This window comes from Anomaloglossus baeobatrachus, chromosome 1 (genome assembly GCF_048569485.1).
Source record: "Anomaloglossus baeobatrachus isolate aAnoBae1 chromosome 1, aAnoBae1.hap1, whole genome shotgun sequence".
NCBI classification, from domain to species: Eukaryota; Metazoa; Chordata; class Amphibia; order Anura; family Aromobatidae; genus Anomaloglossus; species Anomaloglossus baeobatrachus.
Window position 1 is genome coordinate 629,498,566 of NC_134353.1, and position 22,482 is coordinate 629,521,047.

The 22,482-nt window shown below is 46.9% G+C and overlaps 1 protein-coding gene across 1 annotated transcript in view; it reads left to right on the forward strand.

The window, feature by feature from the left end:
- RABGGTA (Rab geranylgeranyltransferase subunit alpha) overlaps window positions 1–22,482 on the forward strand; it is a 170,413-nt gene that overhangs the window by 129,819 nt on the left and 18,112 nt on the right. Inside the window, exons 13-15 of the mRNA XM_075318985.1 lie at window positions 5,359–5,447; window positions 20,515–20,631; window positions 20,711–20,824. Coding sequence (XP_075175100.1) covers window positions 5,359–5,447; window positions 20,515–20,631; window positions 20,711–20,824 — 320 coding nt within the window. The remainder of the gene's footprint in view (window positions 1–5,358; window positions 5,448–20,514; window positions 20,632–20,710; window positions 20,825–22,482) is intronic.

Consider the following 22,482-nt stretch of genomic DNA (forward strand, 5'->3'; position numbering starts at 1 on the left):
ACTGCTTGTGTACTAAAACTGAAGTAGCCTGGCTGGGCCAGGGGGTGTATATTGCAGGTGAGGAGCTAACATCTTTGCATCTACTTAGTGTCCTCCTATGGATAAGCAGCATGGTCCTGTGTCCCCCAATGATGGCTAAGCGAAAACGATTTTACGGTGAGTACACCAAAATCCGTTTTTAATGCATTCAATGCATTATAGCACATTGAAAAAAAAGTGTAATTTCCTTCAGATAGATAATAGATAGAGAGATAGATAGATAATAGAGGGATAGATAGATAATGGGGGATGGCTAGATAATAGAGGGAGGGAGGATGGATGGATGGGTAATAGAGAGATAGATGGATGGATGGGTAATAGAGAGATGGGTAATAAGAGAGATGGATGGATAGATGGCTAATGGATAGATGAATCTCGCGAGTGGTAATGTGTTGACCTCACCGACTGAGAAATGACCTGGAGTTACCCCTGCAGCCTCGTTCACGGGGCTGCATTGAGTACTATGTCACTCGCTGGATCGGTATGCAAGCGTCGTGGGACATCGTGTGGATTACGCCGGACCTGGAGGGGTATTTGGGGATTTTAATAAAGTGGTGAAAGAGGGGACTTTTTTGTGTTTTATTTTAAATAAAGGATTTTTCGGTGTATATGTTTATTTACTGTCACTTACAGATTAGTCATGGCGTGTCATAGACGCTGCATTACTAATCTTGGACTTAGTGGCAGCTATGGGCTGCTATTAACTCTCTATTATCTTGATTGCCACCGCATCACGGCAATCGGGATGAGCCGGATAGAGTCCCGGGACTGGCGCATCTAAAGGATGTGGCAATTCCGGGCAGCTGCTGGCTGATATTTTTAGGCTGGGGGGCTCCCCATAACGTGGGGCTCCCCATCCTGAGAATACCAGCCTTCAGCCGTGAGGCTTTATCGTGGCTGGTATCAAAATTGGAGGGGACCAGACGCAGTTGTTGTTGTGGTTTTTTTTTTTTTTGTTTTTTGTTTTTTTAATTGTACTGCACGATATAGACCCGCCCACCGGCGGCTGTGATTGGTTGCATTCAGACGAGCCCCCACGCTGAGTGACAGCTGTCTCACTGCAACCAATCACAGCCACCGGTGAGCAGGGAAGGCGTGAATATGTTATGAGACTAATGAGCGGCGGCTCGGGAAGATGAAAGAGCTGCTGCGGGAGCAGTGTGACAGCCGCCCGGTGATCGGTAAGTATGAAGCGCTTGCTCCTACCCCTTTGCGCCCGATTCTGGTCCCCATAGACTTTTTATATGGGAGTGGTATCTGGCCAAATATCAGCCCTCCGAATGTATGTTGCCTGATTTTTATGTGTCTGTGTATCATACATGTATGTTTCTGTGTGTGTGTGTGTGTGTGTGTGTGTTTTACTGTCTGATCAATTTCAAATTCCTCTTCTAGTGACATCACTTCCTTGCAAAACGCAGGGAAGTGATGATCACTATGTCGCGAAAAACACGAAATACCACGGGAATAACGCAGTGAAACGCACATAATTTGCTACCTGCGTTATTCCCTGCGGTATTTCATGATTACATTAGTCAGTGGGGTAAAGGTACCTGCGGAAAAGAAGTGACATGCAATTCTTTTCCTCAGCGGAAATTCCGCAGCAAAACCTGTTGGTGAAAAAACCGCAGTGTGCGCACAGCCTTCTTTCTTTTTTTTTTTTTAACCATAGGTGTTGCTGGGGAAGGGCTGCAGTGAGCTTATGAACATTTTCTGCAGCAAAACCGCAGCGTGTGCACAGGGCCGTAAGAATCACTGGGATCCATTGAAGTGTTCCAGAGTTATAATCTCATAAAGTGACGCTGGTCAGAATTGTAAAATTTGGCCTCATTAGGAAGTTTAAAACAGGCTGCATGGTGAAAGGGTTAAACAATTGGAGAAAGAGGAATTGATAGCACAGCCTATCGATGATAGCACAGCACTATAAAGCTTTGCTTTTTTATTAGAAATCAATTAGGGTATAAAAAAGGTATAGAAACAAATGTAATCACCGTTGTTTACAGACTTGCATATTTTTGCATATACGTTTAGTATAGACTAAAGGGGGCTTTACACGCTACGAGATCGCTAAAATCTCGTTGGGGTCACGGAATTTGTGACGCACATCCGGCCGCTTTAGCAATGTCGTTGCGTGTGACACCTATGAGCGATTTTGAGTCGTCGCAAAAACGTTCAAAATCGCTCATCGGTGACATGCCCCCTATTCCCAATTATCGTTGCTGCTGCAGTAACTATGTTGTTTGCCGTTCCTGCGGCAGCACACATCGCTTTTCGTCCACCGGAAAAGGAGGAAGGAAGGAGGTGGGCGGGATGTTCCGGCCGCTCATCTCCTCCTCTCCTTTTCTATTGGGCGGTGGTTCAGTGACGCTGCTGTGACGTCGCTGTGATGCTGAACGAACCGCCCCCTTAGAAAGGAGGCGGTTCGCCGGTCACGGCGACGTCGCTGCACAGGTATGTGCGGGTGACGCTGTCGTAGCGATAATGCTAGCTACGGCAGCGATCTCCACATATCGTGCTACCGACGGGGGCGGGTGCTACCGCATGCGACATCGCTAGCCGATGCTAGCGATGTCGCAGCGTGTAAAGCGGCCTTAAGGGTGTTGTGTATTCAATAAACATGTAAGTATGTACCAAATGGTGATTATATATACGGTATATAATTTATTTTTTTTTATAGATTTCTAATGAAAAAAAAGGAGAGCTTTTCTGTTTTCAGTGGTTGTACTGTCAATTCCTTTTTCTCCAATTGTTTAATGCTTACAGTACTTGTGGGACAAACCCCTTTAACTGTAGGCAAGGTACATTTAATCAGTCGTTCTTGGAATAACTGGTTCCACAATCGAATTTTGTGACATACGTACATTTTTTTTTTTTTTCTGCAGGGTAAAACATTTACCAGCCTGTTTTGTTTTTTTATCAGACAGGGAAGTGTTTTACCTCACAGAAAGAATCAGCTGTACTGTCTATTTTAATTTTGATTCCTCCCCTGGTCAGGAAATGTGATATAGGTCAACAATGTTCTTGCTCGGTCAGACACAGCCATTACACAGTACAGTGGGCAAAACAAGTATTTGATACATGGCCAATTTTGCAAGTTTTTCCACCTACAAAAAATGGAAAGGTCTGGAATTTTAATTGTAGGTACTCTACAACTGTGACACACAGAATTAAAAAAAAAAAAAGGCTAGAAAATCACATTGTATGATTTTTAAATAATTATTTTGCATTTTATGCAATAGAAAAACAGAACAGTTCTTGATCAAGTTTTCACACCCTGCAGCAGGGATTTTGGCCCACTCCTCCATACAGATCTAATCCAGTTCTTTCAGATTATGAGGCTGTCACTGGGCAAAATTGAGTTTCAGCTCCCTCCAAAAATGTTCTATTGGGTCCAGGCCTGGAGACTACCTAGGCGACTCCAGAACCTTGAAATGCTTCTTATGTAGCCACTCCTTAGTTGCCCTGGCTGTGTGTTTCAGGTCATTTCCATGCTGGAAGAAACCAGCCACAACCCATCTTCAATGCTCTTACTGAGGCAAAGAGGTTGTTGGCCAAAATCTCACGATACATGACCCCATCCATCCTTCCTTCAATAAAGTTCACGGCTGGGACGGTGTTCTTGAGGTTGTACTCGTGCTTCTTCCTCCAAAAACGGCGAGTGTAGTTCATACCAAAAAGTTCTTTTTGTCTCATCTAACCACATGACCTTCTCTCTTGCCTCCTCTGGATCACCCAGATGTTCATTGTTGAGCTTCAAATGGGCCTGAACATGTGCAGGGGGACCTTGCATACCCTGCAGGATTTTAATTCATGATGGCGTATTGTGGTGCTATTTGTAATCTATGAGACTGTGGTCTGAGCTCTCTTCAGGTCTTTGATCAGATCTTCCCATGTAGTCCTGGGCTGATTCCTGATCTTTCTCAAATTTATCCCTACCCCACGAGGCAAGATCTTGCACATAGCCTCAGACCGAGTAAGATTGAGAGTCTTCTATTTTGTAATATCTGTGCTAACAGTTGTTGCCTTCTCACCAAGCTGCTTGCCTCTGGTCCTGTAGCCCATCCCAGCTTTGTGCAGGTATAAATTTTGCCCCTGGCGTGCCCCTGACAGCTCTTCAGCCTTGGCCATGGTGGAATGTGATTGATTGAGTATATAGACAGATGTCTTTTAGACTATGTGCACACACTGCAGCTTTGTTTCTCCAGCAAAAAAACACACCCTCTGGCAGAAAAACACACCTCTGGCCGAAAAATGCATGCTTTTGTACCGCGGCTTGGTGCATTTTTGCCTGCATTTTTATCCCTGCATTTTATAACATTATCAATAGCAAAACGCAGGGACCTGCAGAAAAGAAGTGACATGTTGCTTCTTTTTGCAGCAGAAAAACGGCAGCAAAACTTGTAAGGAAAAAAGAACCTACGTGCGCACAGCATTTTGGATTTCTCATAGACTTTGCTGGGGAATGACTGCATGAAGTTTATGAACACAAACTGCACCAAAAACGCAGCAAAAAAACAATGTGGGCACAGGGCCTTATACAGGTAATGAGTTCAAACTGGTAACATTAATACAGGTAAAAAGTGCAGAGTAGGGGGGTTTCTTAAAGAAAAAATAATAGGTCTGTGAGAGCCAGAATTCTTGCTGATTTGTAGGTGATCAAATACTTGTTTCATGCAATAAAATGCAAATTACTTATTTGAAAATCATACAATGTGATTGTCTGGATTTATTCTGTCTGTCACAGTTGAAGTATTCCTGCCATAAAAAATTACAGCTATCTCCATTCTTTGTAGGTGATTAAACTTGCAAAGTCGGCAGAGTATCAAACACTTATTTTGCCCACTGTGTGTACTTTGTGGGACAACAGCTTTGAATTTTTATGCCATTTTAACAGTTATACCACGCAAAATAGTTTGTAAATTGCAAATTTTACTAAATTTTCACCAAATTTCCAATATCTTTATAAACGTGAATTCATCTCTAACATGAAGTAAAACATTTTTAAAATCTCAGCGATTGTAAGAAGCATTCCAAAGTTATTACCATTATAAAGTGGCACAGGTCAGAGGAGGGTGTAAACTGAGCTTCCGAGGTAAAGGGTTAAGTAGGTTGTCAACTTTCTCTTGTTAATGCAGCTTTCCTTACAAACTGACCACTGACTGATCTGTACATACATTGTCTGCTGATGGAAGAGCATGTGAACGGAAGTGGTAGTCAGTGTGTCCGGAAAATGGCTAACTCCTTTTAAATTTTATGGGTGATTTGTGTAGCGGTTTGTGTCGTATTTTCACTTTTTTTCTTTGTCTTCCCTTTTGTGTTTAGGGTGTGTCCTGACTATAATTCTCCTAATGCGTGCCCTGGATCCTTTACTCTACGAGAACGAGTCTCTTTGTTACTTCGATACACTCAAGGTATATTACGTGATAAATGCCAAAGCTCCAGAATTTCTATTCTTCAGAATTCTAGTACTACGTTTAGGTGTATTATTTCATAGTGCTTTGTGCAGTATCGGAGCTGCCACTAGGAATTTCAGGGCCCCTGGCTGGCATAATTTTGGGGCCCCCTTGAGACCACTCCAGCTTTGCCTCCATCCCTGCTCTGCCTCTACACCTCACACACAAGCCAATAAATAAAGTGTGAAGGAGCCCCCCTTCTGTTGGGGCCCCGGACGAGAGTCCTGTCCCCCATCCCCCCTTCCGGTGGCGGCCCTGGCAGTATCCTAATTAATCTACACACTGTGCATAACGAGACATTATTACCTTAGTATTTTGTCTCGGAACACGGGAATCCAAGGTGTGCTTCTTCCTAACATCTCCATCAGCCCATTCATGTAAGCTTTTCTTCCAGTTGCTGTGTTCGAGGCAGCAGCAAAGTTGTTCTTGCTCTATAGTGTGCTGAAGCTCAGTGTTAAGGCCGCTTTACACGCAAAGACATTGCTAACGCGATCTCGTTGGGGTCACCGAATTCGTGACGCACATCCGGCCTCGTTAGCGACATTGTTGCATGTGACACGTATGAACGACCGCTAACTAGCAAAAATACTCACCTTATCGTTGCTCGTTGACACGTCGTCCATTTCCCAAATATCATTGCTGCTGCAGGTACGATGTTGTTTGTCATTCCTGTGGCAGCACACATCGCGATGTGTGACACTGCAGGAACGAGGAACCTCACCTTACCTGCGGCCGCCGGCAATGAGGAAGGAAGGAGGTGGGCGGGATGTTACGTCCCGCTCATCTCCGCCCCTCCGCTTCTATGGGGCGGCAGCTTAGTGACGTCGCTGTGATGCCGGACAAACTGCCCCCTTAGAAAGGAGGCGGTTTGCCGGTCACAGCGACGTCGCTAGGCAGGTAAGTAGTGTGATGGGTCCGAGCGATGTTGTGCACCACGGGCAGCGATTTGCCTGTGACGCACAACCGATGGGGGCGGGTACGCACGCTAGCGATCTCGCTAGCGTGATTGCAGCGTGTAAAGCGGCCTTTAGTCATAAACTGACAGAACTCTCACCAAATACTATAGGACTTAAATTCCCTTTAATAGATGGACTGTCACCAGGTTTTTGCTATGTAATCTGAGAGCATCATGCAGTAGGTAGGTAGGGCAGGAAGGTCATTGTTACAATCACGATTTTCTGTGCTGTATATCTAGCAGTGCTCAGAATGCTGATCCATGTATAACCTGTTCACACCACTGATGGGCAGCTTTATGTGTACTCTGTTCATTGACAGAAAGTTATTAATCCGTGGTGGAGGGGTTACACAGAGCAGTTGACTAAGAGGCACTAGACATCTAGTCCTGTACTTACAATTGCCATCTGATAAAGCACTGATTTTAATGAAACAGAAAAATCTACTTTAGTGACTCATTGCTGCTGTCAGGGTCTCAGCCCTAACATTATGCTGCTGACAGATTACATTGCAAAAACCTGCTGAGATTCATTTAAGCTCTTCTTTATAGCCTTCAAAACTGGATAGATCTTGTCAGAGGAGCACTAGTAAGCAAAACCATAAAGAGATTAATTTTGACTACACACAGAATTTTCTTTCATGCAGTTTTGAATTCCTCGCATGTTATGAGCTATTAAAGGGAATCGCCAGGTTTTTATCACCTAATCAAAGAGCAGCATAATGTAGGGGCAGAGATCCTGATTCCAGCAGTGTAATGTGAGACCTCCTTCGTCCACTTCTATGGGAGCAGTAGTGTGCTTTATGACACCGCTTGGTCCACTTCTATGGGAGCAGTAGGGAAATATGTGACACTGCTCCGTCCACTTTTATGGGTGCAGTGGTGTAATGTGTGAACCCATTCCATTAACTTCTATGGGAAAAGTAGCTTAAGATGAGACACGGCTCCATCTACTTCTATGGGAGTAGTAGTATAATGTGATTCCCTTCTTAATCCACTTCAATGGGGCAGTGGTGTAATGTGTGATTTCCCCACTCCATCCACTTCTATGGGAGCAATAATGTAATGTGTGCACTGCTCCTTCCACTTTTAGGGGAGCAGTGCTGTAATTTGTAACACACCCTGGGATTGGATACGAGTCCCTGCGGTCTATACAGCACATGATGGACATTAGATACACAGTTCTGGGGGTACAACACGTAATGGGCATTAGATACAGGGCTGTAGGGGTACAACATGTGATTGGCATCATACATAGCTCTGGGGGTACAATATGTGATGGCAATTGGATATACAGCTTTGGGGGGAGGGTCACCACACATGATGGGCATTAGATACACAGCTCTGGGGGTATAGCACATGATGGGCATTAGATACACAGCTCTGGGGTATAACGTGATGAGCATTACATACACAGTTCTGGGGGTATAACGTATGATGAGCATAAGATACACAGCTCAGGGTGGCAGTGGTGTAACTAGAGTTCAATGGGCCCAGGTGCAAAATTTTGGACTTGCCCCCCCCCGTCTCCTCTCACCTCCTCAGTTCGGAGTACAGGATAATTATGCTGACACTTGGATCTTTCACTCAGCACCCTGCCTTCCCATGGTCTTCTAAACATATTTTCCTCAGCACCCAGTTTTCCCATGCTCTGATATCCCTCTTTCCATCAGCACCCAGCTTTCCCATGTTCTGCTGTACATCTTTCCCTCAGCACCCGGCTTTCCGATGTTCTGCTATGCATCTTTATCTCAGCATTCATTTTTGCGATGCTCTGCTGTACATCCTTACCTCAGCACCCAGCTTGCCCTGGATATCAAAGCATGGGAAAGCTGGGTACTGAAGGAAAATATATAGCCGAGCATGGGAAAGATGTTTAGTAGAGCATGGGAAAGTGGGGTTCAGGCACAAATGTATAGCAAAGCATGCAGAAGCTGGGTCCTGACGGAAAGAGCCTTATTCCCTCAGCATCCAGTTTCCCCATCCCATGCTTGTATCTTTGTCCCCCATCCTCTTATATGTTCCCGTCCTTGTATATTGCCCCATTCACTTTTTTTTTTCTGTACATATTTGTGCTAAAAATAACATTCTAGATTTATTCATTTTGCATATAAAACGGTTGTTTTTTTTAATGGTGTACGAGTTTTGCCATTTTTAAGCGGGTTTTTTGGTACTTTTAGTATTATTTACGCTTTTAACGTCTGAATTTTATCACTGAAATGTCAGATGTACACAGTCACTTCTTCGCACAAATGCAGACATGCACACTATATTTGTTATATATTTGTTATATACTGTATATGTCTGCATTTTTAAACTCCCTGTATATACAAAAAAATAAAGTTGGATGTGTGGCAGCAAACCATGAAGATGAGGAGACCCGGCCACCATCACAGGACAGCAATGAGGCATCATCAGCTGCCTACAGGGCAGTGGGGGAGGGGGCAGGAGAGAGCAACTGTGAGGGGCAAATAGGAGGATAGAAGAGGGGAGTGGGGCTAGAGACATCATTCAGGGAGCTCTAGTACTCACTTCAGGTCGCATTGTGTATTCTGGAGCCTCCGCTCCTGCTAGTGCCGACTACAGGGCGATGACATGCAGGAGGGAGCGATACTCTCCTCAGAAGTGTCTCATATTTTTGCAGCACACACTGCACAGGCTTGAGACTCCACAGCAGCTCCGTGCTGGTGGGCAGGGCTTACTCTTGTGGGCGGGGCTGGCTTTGCTGAGGAGGAGAAGGCAATGATCAGCTTTGTCCCCTTTTCTGATGGACGGGAGGGGTGGAACCTAAATGGAACATACAGCGTTTGTGCTGTATACTGGAAGAGAGACTGTCAGGGGCCCAGCGGGGGATCCACTGACTTCCAGGTGGGCAGGAGAGCACTCTTTAATAGCAGCAGACAATCGCCCAGCAGATACACAAAGCCGGGGGCGGGTGATCACTGTGCTGCTATTACTGCTCTCCCCACCCATAAGCCTGCCCACCTCTCGGCATCGGCTTCAGTGGAAAGAGGTGGGCAGGATTATGGGCGGAGAGAGAAGTGTATATGCATTTTTTAAGTAGCCGGGACATGTGTTATCCCCAGAGCGGCTGCAGTGACCGTGTTCCACCGCAGTTTGCAGCACAGGGTCCAGACTGGGCTCAGTGCTGCAATACATGTCAGCTGGATGTGGTACTTGGTTTTACTTCCAGCTGAACCAAGTGCTGAGGTCCTGGACGGGCCCTTTGAAGCCCCGGGCCTGGTCGCAGTGGATTGTATTAAAAATAATTGATTATATAATAAATTCTTAATACAAAAGTAAACATCACAGCACCTTCCCCTTAAGTTGCCCATATTCGTTAAAATTGCCGGCCGAGTTATTTCCTGAATGCTTGTCATGTCCTATTTTCATCCAATTTGTGCACTTTGGTCTTAACGCTCCCTTGTTTCTCACCCCTTGTTTCCCTTCACTTATCATTTCTTTATCGTTCCTTATGGGAGACCCAAACCATGGGTGTATAGCTTCTGCCTCCGGAGGACACACAAAGTACTACACTCAAACGTGTAGCTCCTCCCTCCGGGCTATATACACCCCCTGGATGACAATCTACCCAGTTCAATGCTTTGTGTTTCAGGAGGATCACACACTTGCATTCTCTGATATTTTTTTCTCATTTTAATTTTAAAGATTTGGAAGAAAAGCGGGTCCAGTCTGGACTCCCGGCATGTCCCTTCACACCCCACTCTGTCGGCGGTGCTGTTAAGGTTGACTTTATAAGGCTGGAGCCTTCACATGCCGCGCTCCTTCACATCCTCTAAGAGGCTCTGGGTTGAAGTGGGAGCCTCCACGGTCCTCTCTGCTTGCAGAAGACCGGTCTCCATCCGCAGCCCTGTCTGGTTCCTGCTGGAAGGAGCATTTACCCCCCTCTCCAGGGACATGGCCCTGCGTCTCAAAAGCTAAGTATTGAGACGTTTTTCAGGGGTCCCGGGTACTTTTATTAGGGGGACAGTATGTGTTTTAGCATTACTGTAAATTCCGGCCGATTCTGGGGATTTCCCCTGAGAACCGCGCCGAAGGTGCCTGCTCGTCGGCCGCATTTTAAAATCTAGGCCCCGGCTTCAGTTTGGGCCTAGTTTCAGTTTTGGCTTCTCTGCATGTTTTGCATACAGCGCCGCCCACCGCCCGACCAGCAGAGGAGAGGGCACTCCTCTCTGGGGAGATGTCCCCTCCCCTGTATCTCTTCCTGTATCTCTCTGCCCTCCGTTTTACCCGCTCTTGGGCTTATACACGCCCCCCCTCCTTCTCCCAGCGCCATTTTCTCAGCGTTCTTACACTGGAAGGCGCTGGATGCTGCAGCTGCATACTGTTAGGAAGGCTGACGCTTCACAGGGGAGCGGTGGAATCCGGAGGGCACACAGAGAGCACGGGCTGGTAAGCCACAACCTCTGGTTGTGGACTTTTATTACACTCTCAGGCATTCTACAGGAGTGTATTCTGGCTGCAGAGCTTCCACCTCAGCAGCATGTCTGTCACTAGGAGCAAGGCTGCAAACATGTACGCTATATGCACTGCGTGTAAGCTCATTCTGCCAGAGCCAAGCACATACCCACATTGTGATGCCTGTGCTAACATGGTTGTGTCTCAGCCTGGAGCCTCCGCAGGGGTCCCTCCGGCTGCTCCGGCCCCGGTGGCTGAACCCCCGGCTTGGGTAGCATCCTTTTCACAAGCTATTTCCCAGTCTTTTGCCGACTCCATGGGGCAGCTGTCCCGGACACTGCTGTCCATGCATCAGCCCCCCTCTCAGGGTGTCTCTGCGGCTCCGAGCTCTGCAGAGCCCTCAGAGCATGTCCTAGGACCCCGTCCCCCTAAACGGAGACGCAGGGAACCTTCTCCTTCCTCGTCCCACGGCTCTGATTCACAAGCCGAGGTGCAGGGCGAGGAGGATTCGCTTACTGTGGGCTCAGACGCTGCCTCTATGTACCCCATTGACTTGTCTGAGGGTGATGCGGATGTTAGTGACTTGATTGCGTCCATTAACTTCGTACTGAACCTCAACCCACAAGAGTCAGAGGAACAACCCTCTCTGGTAGAGGTACACCAGTTTACCTCTCCTAAGAAACCTAGGAGTATGTTTTTTAACCACTCCAGCTTTCACACCACTGTTAACAAGCCCAGGGCCTGTCCTGACAAACGTTTTCCGAAGCGTAGTTCAGATGACCGTTTTCCTTTTCCACCGGAGGTGGTTAAGGACTGGGCCCAGTCCCCAAAGGTAGACCCTCCGGTGTCCAGAATCTCAGCCCGCACAGTCGTAGCTGTGGCTGATGGCACTTCTCTTAAGGATCCCACTGACCGCCAGGTTGACCTTCTGGCCAAGTCTGTATATGAGGCGGCAGGAGCCTCGTTCTCCCCGTCTTTTGCGGCAGTGTGGGCTCTTAAGGCAGTCTCTGCCTCTCTGGCGGAGATTCATTCCCTCTCCAGGGACTCTATTCCTGAGATGGATGCCTTAACTTCTCAAGCTTCGGCTTTTGCATCCTACGCCATGTCTGCCATCCTGGAGGCTTCTCACCGCACGGCGGTGGCCTCCGCTAACTCCCTCGCGATCCGCAGGATCTTGTGGCTTCGAGAGTGGAAAGCAGACGCTTCCTCTAAGAAGTACCTTGCGAGTCTCCCTTTTGCTGGGTCCCGGCTGTTTGGGGAACAGCTGGATGACATAATTAAGGAAGCTACTGGCGGGAAGAGTACTTCCTTGCCACAAGCTAAAGCCAAGAAACCTGTCCAGGGCAGGAACCAATCGAGGTTTCGTTCCTTTCGTTCCTCTAACTGGTCATCCTCTAAGCCCTCGGCCTCGTCCACTACCGCAGCCAAGGATCGTAAATCCAACTGGCGCGCAAAGCCGCGTCCTCAAAAGACCGGAGGAGCCGCTGCCACTAAGGCAGCCTCCTCGTGACTATCTGGCCGCGCCAGCAACGTCCTTGGTCGGTGGCAGGCTCTCCCACTTTGGCGACGTGTGGTTGCAACACGTCTCCGATCAGTGGGTGCGGGATATCATCTCCCACGGCTACAGGATAGAATTTTCTTCCAGCCCGCCAAACAGATTTTTTCTGTCCACCCCCCTCTGCTCCAAAGCCGCCGCCTTCTCTCAGGCCGTGGCATCCCTGCAGGCCAACGGTGTAATTGTTCCGGTTCCCGCCCGGGAACGGTTCAGCGGTTTCTACTCAAACCTCTTTCTAGTCCCCAAAAGGACGGTTCCTTCCGACCCATCCTGGATCTCAAGCTTCTCAACAAGCATGTTCAGGTGCGGCACTTTCGCATGGAATCTGTGAGATCGGTCATTGGCTCAATGACCCAAGGAGATTTTCTGGCATCCATCGACATCAGAGATGCCTATCTGCATGTGCCTATTGCGGTTTCACACCAGCGTTGGCTACGCTTTGCGATCGGAGAGGAACATTTTCAATTCGTGGCTCTCCCCTTCGGCTTAGCCACGGCCCCTCGAGTATTCACCAAGGTCATGGCAGCAGTGGTTGCGGTCCTGCACCTCCAGGGGTTGGCAGTGATTCCTTACCTGGACGACCTTCTAGTCAAGGCCTCATCCAGTGCAGACTGCCAGCGGAGTGTCTCTCTCACTCTCGCCACGCTAGTTCAGTTCGGGTGGCTTGTCAACCTGCCCAAGTCCACTCTGATCCCGACCCAGGTGCTTTTGTACCTAGGGATGCAATTCGAGACTCTGCCGGCACTTGTCAAGTTGCCCTTAGTCAAACAGCAGTCCCTTCGTCTGGCGGTGCGCTCTCTGCTGAGGCACCGCCGTCATTCCATCAGACACCTCATGCAGGTGCTGGGTCAGATGGTGGCGTCCATGGAAGCGGTTCCCTTTGCTCAGTTCCATCTGCGTCCCCTGCAGCTGGACATTCTCCGCTGTTGGGACAAGCGGATCTCTTCCTTGCACAGGCAGGTGGCTCTGTCGTCACAGACCAGGAGCTCCCTTCAGTGGTGGCTTCGGCCCCTCTCTCTGTCTCAGGGACGCTCCTTCCTGACTCCGTCCTGGGTGATCCTCACCACGGATGCCAGCCTCTCCGGTTGGGGAGCAGTATTTCTCCATCACCGAGCACAGGGCACTTGGACTCCGTCCGAATCCGCCCTCTCGATCAATGTGCTGGAGATCAGAGCTGTGTTTCTAGCTCTCCTAGCCTTTCACCACCTGTTGGCGGGCAAGCACATTCGAGTTCAGTCGGACAACGCGACAGCGGTTGCCTACATCAATCACCAGGGCGGGACTCGCAGCCGCCTGGCGATGTTGGAGGTTCAACGAATCCTCCAGTGGACGGAGGACTCCAAGTCCACCATGTCTGCAGTCCACATCCCAGGCGTGGAAAACTGGGAGGCCGATTACCTCAGCCGTCAAACCGTGGACAGCGGCGAGTGGGCCCTGCATCCGTCCGTGTTCAGATCAATCTGCCGCAAGTGGGGCACTCCGGAAGTGGACCTAATGGCATCCCGGCACAACAACAAGGTTCCGGTTTACGTGGCTCACTCCCACGATCCTCAAGCCTTCGCAGCAGACGCACTGGTTCAAGATTGGTCTCAGTTCCGTCTGGCCTATGTGTTTCCCCCTCTAGCGCTCTTGCCCAGGGTTCTGCGCAAGATCAGAATGGAGGGCCGTCGAGTCATACTCATTGCTCCGGACTGGCCCAGGCGAGCTTGGTACCCAGACCTGCTCCGTCTGTCCGTAGAGGTGCCGTGGCATCTCCCGGACCGCCCAGACCTTCTCTCTCAAGGTCCGTTCTTCCGCCAGAATTCTGCGGCTCTCAGATTGACGGCGTGGCTCTTGAGTCCTGGATCCTGACGGCTTCAGGCATTCCCTCTGAGGTCATCTCCACCATGACTCAGGCTCGGAAGTCTTCCTCGGCCAAGATTTACCACAGGACTTGGAGGATTTTCCTGTCCTGGTGTCGCTCTTCCGACCATGCTCCTTGGCCGTTCTCCTTGCCGACCATCCTGTCTTTTCTACAGTCCGGTCTACAGCTAGGACTGTCCCTCAATTCCCTCAAGGGACAGGTGTCGGCTCTGTCGGTATTGTTCCAGCGGCGTATCGCCCGACTGGCTCAGGTGCGCACCTTCATGCAGGGCGCATCTCACATCATTCCTCCTTACCGGCGGCCCTTGGATCCCTGGGACCTTAATCTGGTCCTCACGGCCTTACAGAAACCCCCCTTTGAGTCTCTCAGGGAGGTTCCCTTGTTTCAACTTTCACAGAAAGTTGTTTTTCTAGTAGCCATAACTTCTCTCAGGAGAGTTTCTGATTTGGCTGCGCTCTCTTCGGAATCCCCCTTTTTGGTGTTTCACCAAGACAAGGTGGTTCTTCGTCCGTCTCCGGACTTTCTCCCTAAGGTGGTGTCCCCTTTCCACCTTAACCAGGACATTTCATTGCCTTCTCTTTGTCCGGCCCCTGTGCATCGCTTTGAAAAGGCGTTGCATTCCTTGGATTTGGTGCGGGCGCTCCGAATCTATGTGTCACGCACCGCCGTTTTTAGGCGGTGCACCTCACTTTTTGTGCTAACCACTGGTCAGCGCAAACGTCTCGCTGCTTCTAAACCGACCCTAGCTCGTTGGATCAGGTCGGCTATCACCGATGCCTACCAGTGTTCTCAGGTGCCTCTCCCGCCAGGGATTAAGGCGCACTCGACCAGAGCTGTCGGTGCCTCCTGGGCTTTCAGGCACCAGGCTACGGCTTAGCAGGTTTGTCAGGCTGCCACGTGGTCCAGTCTGCACACTTTTTCGAAGCACTACCAAGTGCATGCTCATGCTTCGGCAGATGCGAGCTTGGGCAGACGCATTCTTCAGGCGGCTGTCGCCCATTTGTGAAGTTAGGTTTTGCCTACTTCTCAGTTTGGTTTATTCCCACCCATGGACTGCTTTGGAACGTCCCATGGTTTGGGTCTCCCATAAGGAACGATAAAGAAAAAGAGAATTTTGTTTACTTACCGTAAATTTTTTTTCTTATAGTTCCGACATGGGAGACCCAGCACCCTCCCTGTTGCCTGTTGGCAGTTTTTTTGTTCCGTGTGTTTCACCGGCTGTTGTTAGTAGTCAGAGTTACGGTTATTCCGAGTTTTACTCTATCTCTACTTATGGGTGGATGTCCTCCTTCAGCTTTTGCACTGAACTGGGTAGATTGTCATCCAGGGGGTGTATATAGCCCGGAGGGAGGAGCTACACGTTTGAGTGTAGTACTTTGTGTGTCCTCCGGAGGCAGAAGCTATACACCCATGGTTTGGGTCTCCCATGTCGGAACTATAAGAAAAAGAATTTACGGTAAGTAAACAAAATTCTCTTTTTTTTCCTTTACTGGTTAAACACTGAATTGTTCATGATATTGATTGTTCAGGAAACTGGATATTAGCCTCAACTTTTTATTGTTTAATTTTTTTGTATAACTAATTGTTTTTGAAGTGTTGCAAAAATACAAATCTCAGAGCCAAGGGTACAAAGAAAGGGAAAAGGTAGTGGAAGATGGGAGACACATAAAAATGGGCTACCTATGTATGATCACACAGACAATTTTTGCCCATCCCTTTAACACCTCCACACAGTGTCATCCAATCAGGTCAGTCTCCAGGAACATAAACATTCCTGTTCACACTGTTGAGGATGAGACTCCTGGGTTCAAAATGGATTGGAGAGTCAAGGGTCATTTACAAAGTAGGTCAAAGTGGTAGTTGTCTAAGGTCATCATCTATCTGTGAAGGTGTCCTTGCACTTAGGAAAGGAATTTATGACAAAGACCTGAGGCCAGCTGTCCATTCCTAGCTCAGGTGTGTCCTCTAATAAAGGCAATAGGATTGACATATAGTATTACCAAACAATGCATATACAAAACCTTTAGAGGTTGTTTATATGGTTAGAAATTACCAACAAGTAAATCCTGTTCAACATTCCTCATGTCAAGCTTCTATTGTTTATTGACCCCTTACCAGCATGTTGTCCAACTTTTTTTGGCCAGATGTTCCCCGTGTTTGCTTCTAACAACCATTGTATAGACTTCACTACTATATAGTATCTCTGCTCACTTACACAAAGCAGAAATCATATCTTTAGATGCATCGGAGGACATGCAAAGGAACAAGCAAGTTGAAGCTGGGGGGGTCAGCTGGCTTCGAGCTACCAAGATAGATTTGATAGATGTCAAAGAGTGACCTCCTGTCTACACAGGTGTCTATACAGAGAGACATGACAAAGCTGAGTTACATCCACACATTTTGAATCTCTAGCAGCTAACCACATCTAGAACATTGCTAGTGAGTTAAGGTGGCTTTACACGCTACGACCATCGCTAAAGCGATGTCGTTGGGGTCACGGATTTTGTGACGCACATCCAGCCGCGTTGGCAATGTCGTTGCGTGTGACACCTATTAGCGATTTTGAATCGTTGCAAAAACGTTCAAAATCGCTAATCGGTGACATCACCCCCTAATCTCAATTATCGTTGCTGCTGCAGTAACGTTTTTGTTCCTCGTTCCTGCGGCATCACACATCACTACGTGTGACACCGCAGGAGCGACAAACCTCTCCTTACCTGCATCCCGCCAGCAATGAGGAAGGAAGGAGGTGGGCGGGATGTTCGTCCCGCTCATCTCCGACCCTCCGCTTTGATTGGGCGGCTGCTTAGTGACGTCGCGCTGACGCCAAACGCACCTCCCCCTTGAGGGAGGGATTGTTCGGCGGTCACAGCGACGTCGCAGAGCAGGTATGTGCGTGTGACGCTGCCGTAGCGATAATGTTCGCTACGGCAGCGATCACCACATATCGTTACAATGACTGGGGAGGGTGCTATCGCACTCGACATCTCTAACAGTTGCTAGCGATGTCGTAGCGTGTAAAGCGGCCCTTAGCATTGTGTCCAAACTAAAGCCGAGCTCCAGCAATTTTTAAGACCTTATTGACCAGTGTAACATGTACCGTATGTCCTGGACAGTGAGAAATACATTTACTTAGAGGGAGCTTGTTCTCCCTATATGCACATATGGAGAGACCCATCAGTCATGCAAAACTGGGTGAGGAAAAGGTAAAACAAGCCAGTCGGTGGACTTATATCTCCGTGCCTGGATTGTTTTTGAGGCTTTGCTTTCAGAAAATTGCATAGCTCTATATAATGAGAGCCTATCTATATTGTATGCTGCCCCTGCCCCAGGCAGCACGAAACTGCTGACAAGCTGTTTTTAATAATTTGTCACTGATAAATAATTCATACAATATCTACACAGCAGTTCACCACACCTATTTTATATTGATCCTGATTATTCACATTGGTCTATTACAGAGATGCATATTGCATAAGTTACATGCTGGAGACACAGTAGGACACTTTTTTTTTTTTTTTTTTTTTGTATGGAGGGGAATTAGCATGTCTTCATGGTTTAGGTGAGAAAAAAAAGACAGGCTGGCCCTTGTGACACTTGATCATCTGCATTTATCTAATTATAAATGTCTTCTGCTGATAGGATATAGTGACACTGCTTATACCGACGAGCAAAAGGGTAAAAATGTTTGAACTTATGGCAGAAGGCCACATGTAGAATATGGGATCCAGTTTTGGGCTCCACAATTGAAAAAGGACATACAGAAGTTAGAGTCAATTCAGAGGCAGGTAACTAGACCACTACAAGGAATGGAAGGCCTCCCATATGATAAGAGGTTGAAAAAGTTAGATATGTTTTTCTTAGAAAAAAGACTTATCAGAGGAGATCTCATTTATATGTAGAAATACAGTTAGGTCCAGAAATATTTGGACAGTGACACAATTTTCGCGAGTTGGGCTCTGCATGCCACCACATTGGATTTGAAATGAAACCTCTGCAACAGAATTCAAGTGCAGATTGTAACGTTTAATTTGAAGGTTTGAACAAAAATATCTGATAGAAATTGTAGGAATTGTACACATTTCTTTACAAACACTCCACATTTTAGGAGGTCAAAAGTAATTGGACAAATAAACCAAACCCAAACAAAATATTTTTATTTTCAATATTTTGTTGCGAATCCTTTGGAGGCAATCACTGCCTTAAGTCTGGAACCCATGGACATCACCAAACGCTGGGTTTCCTCCTTCTTAATGCTTTGCCAGGCCTTTACAGCCCCAGCCTTCAGGTCTTGCTTGTTTGTGGGTCTTTCCGTCTTAAGTCTGGATTTGAGCAAGTGAAATGCATGCTCAATTGGGTTAAGATCTGGTGATTGACTTGGCCATTGCAGAATGTTCCACTTTTTTGCACTCATGAACTCCTGGGTAGCTTTGGCTGCATGCTTGGGGTCATTGTCCATCTGTACTATGAAGCACCGTCCGATCAACTTTGCGGCATTTGGCTGAATCTGGGCTGAAAGTATATCCCGGTACACTTCAGAATTCATCCGGCTACTCTTGTCTGCTGTTATGTCATCAATAAACACAAGTGACCCAGTGCCATTGAAAGCCATGCATGCCCATGCCATCACGTTGCCTCCACTATGTTTTACAGAGGATGTGGTGTGCCTTGGATCATGTGCCGTTCCCTTTCTTCTCCAAACTTTTTTCTTCCCATCATTCTGGTACAGGTTGATCTTTGTCTCATCTGTCCATAGAATACCTTTCCAGAACTGAGCTGGCTTCATGAGGTGTTTTTCAGCAAATTTAACTCTGGCCTGTCTATTTTTGGAATTGATGAATGGTTTGCATCTAGATGTGAACCCTTTGTATTTACTTTCATGGAGTCTTCTCTTTACTGTTGACTTAGAGACAGATACACCTACTTCACTGAGAGTGTTCTGGACTTCAGTTGATGTTGTGAACGGGTTCTTCTTCACCAAAGAAAGTATGCGGCGATCATCCACCACTGTTGTCATCCGTGGACGCCCAGGCCTTTTTAAGTTCCCAAGCTCACCAGTCAATTCCTTTTTTCTCAGAATGTACCCGACTGTTGATTTTGCTACTCCAAGCATGTCTGCTATCTCTCTGATGGATTTTTCTTTTTTTTCAGCCTCAGGATGTTCTGCTTCACCTCAATTGAGAGTTCCTTAGACCGCATGTTGTCTGGTCACAGCAACAGCTTCCAAATGCAAAACCACACACCTGTAATCAACCCCAGACCTTTTAACTACTTCATTGATTACATGTTAACGAGGGAGACGCCTTCAGAGTTAATTGCAGCCCTTAGAGTCCCTTGTCCAATTACTTTTGGTCCCTTGAAAAAGAGGAGGCTATGCATTACAGAGATATGATTCCTAAACCCTTTCTCCGATTTGGATGTGAAAACTCTCATATTGCAGCTGGGAGTGTGCACTTTCAGCCCATGTTATATATATATAATTGTATTTCTGAACATGTTTTTGTAAACCGCTAAAATAACAAAACTTGTGTCACTGTCCAAATATTTCTGGCCCTGACTGTACATATGTGGTCAATATAAAGGACTGGCACATGACTTATTTCTTCCAAAGACAATACTAAGGACCAGGGGACACTCACTGCGAGTGGAAGAAAAGCAATTCTAGCAGCTAAATAGGAAGGGGTTCTTTACAGTTGGAGCAGTCAGACTGTGGAATGCCCTACCACAAGAGGTAGTGATGGCAGATACTATAACAGCTTTTAAAAAAGGGCTGGATGATTTCCTCAGTACACACAACATTGTTGATTATAAATGATTTAATGGCAAAATGCATACTGGAATTGGTGGAGGAAAGTTTAACTAGATGGACCTACTGCAGGTCTAGTTCCAACCTATGTAACATTCAGGCTCCATATCTCACTATACACTACAGCCTCGAATGTGAGACTACCTTATTTGGTTGGTGAGATATGGAGCCTTAAAGTCAAAAATTCAAAACATTGTTACCCTTTTGCTTGTCAAGTGTATATTGTACTTGGGCAATGATTTGGGGATTCCATTGAAGTCTGTAATTGTTGACGTTGATGAGACCTGACCATAGTGGTTTTATAATATATTGGTAAGAAAATAAAGGATAATTACATAACCAGGTCAAAGAAGGATCGAGTATTTGTTCCACCTCATGAAGGAAGTGTAGTAATTGTGCAGTAAACCTCTGTTCCTCATTTCCTCATAGGTTGTGGACCCAATGCGTTCTGGTTACTATGATGACCTCCGCAGCAAGTTCCAGATAGAAAATGCGATTTTAAAAATGGAATATGCTGAGGCAAATGTGATAATTGTTTTAGATAAGGTAATATGTACAGTCATATCATTACAGGCATAGATACTTTACATAATGACTTTACATTACATTATCATTCTCTTCTCAGGATTTGACACGATTGTATCACCTAGACCACATGTTATTGGTCAGTCATATGTGTCTTTCAAACAATAAGCTCCGGGCTCTTCCCAGTGATTTGTCCATGTTGCGATTTATTGAGGTATGTGTTTAGTGATTTTAATTGTGGAAGGACTTTTCGGCCGAATGTATAAAATAAATAAATGTAACATGTCGGTTCATTAGCAGAAGAGTTACAATATCAGAGTTACCTAACTTTTACCACGGCTATATCCTTGACAAGTGTTCCCTGTAAGAAAAGCTAACACGCCTGTACGGTAAGGGTTAATTCCCACAGATTTGAGTGTGGAAAATCCTCATCATAATGCAGCAAAACCCAACATAAAAATAATATGGACATATTAATAAACATAGGGTACTTAGTAAACACTATTTTACATCAAAAAAACGTAAAGCGGTGTTTAATGGCCAATATGAACATGGTATATCTGCAAATTCTAAGCGCAACTCATATCCCAGCTCATTCTTTTGGTTTTATCATAATGTAGCTAAGTAGATATTTTAAAAATCTCATCTATTCTTTGTGGATATTTTCTGCATGTGCAAAAATGATCCAGAATGTGGATTTTCAGTTCAAATTCACCTTTTTCAATTCATAAGATGAAATTCACAGCAAAATCCTCAACAACACTTGCACATAATACATGCAGAAATGCTGCTGATATGCTGCAGAAAATTCATATGAATCCACTACATGGTCAGCTATACTAAAAGCATCGCCTCAAATTGTACCTCACCTCTGGATTGGGATACACTGCTTGAAAGAATGCTTCTTTAGGCCTCCTTCACACATCCATGTCTCCGGTACATGTGACATCCGTTTTCACACGTACCGGAGTCATGTAAACCCATTAAAATCAATGGGCTTGGTCAAACATCCATGTTTTCACACTGCCCGTCACACAACGACATGTCCTTTTTCTGCCACCAGCACAGGTGTTACAATGACCGGACACTGTGATCCGTGTAACACGTACTGGAGAACACACAGGTCACATAAAAATAAAGAATTTCTTTGTCGCTCCTAATTGGGAGACCCAGACAATTGGGTGTATAGCTACTGCCTCCGGAGGCCACACAAAGTACTACACTTAAAAGTGTAAGGCCCCTCCCCTTCTGGCTATACACCCCCCCGTGGGATCACGGGCTCCTCAGTTTTATGCTTTGTGCGAAGGAGGCCAGACATCCACGCATAGCTCCACTGTTTAGTCAGCAGCAGCTGCTGACTATGTCGGATGGAAGAAAAGAGGGCCCATACGAGGGCCCCCAGCATGCTCCCTTCTCACCCCACTTTCTGTCGGCGGTGTTTGTTAAGGTTGAGGTACCCATTGCGGGTACGGAGGCTGGAGCCCACATGCTGATTCCTTCCCCATCCCCATTAGGGCTCTGGGTGAAGTGGGACTTTACCGGTCTCCGGGCACTGAGGCCGTGCTCCATCCACAGCCCCTGGAGGATCTGCTGGATACGGAGCGGAGTTTTTTCCTCAGGGACAGGACCCTGCTCCATCAAGGTACTCCGTGTCCCCGTGCTTATCGCACGCACACTGCAGCATTGCTGGGTGTGTTAGTGCGCCGGGGTAAACAGCGCTGCTGCGCTTGTGCCGTTACTCACTACAGCTCTGCTGAGTGAGGTGACTTAGTACGATCGGCCGATCCGGCCGCGGGGGTCAGTTTTTACTGCGTCGCGGCTGGGATTTGTGGTGCGCCGGGGACTTCCGCGCTGGCCGTGCATATATGACGG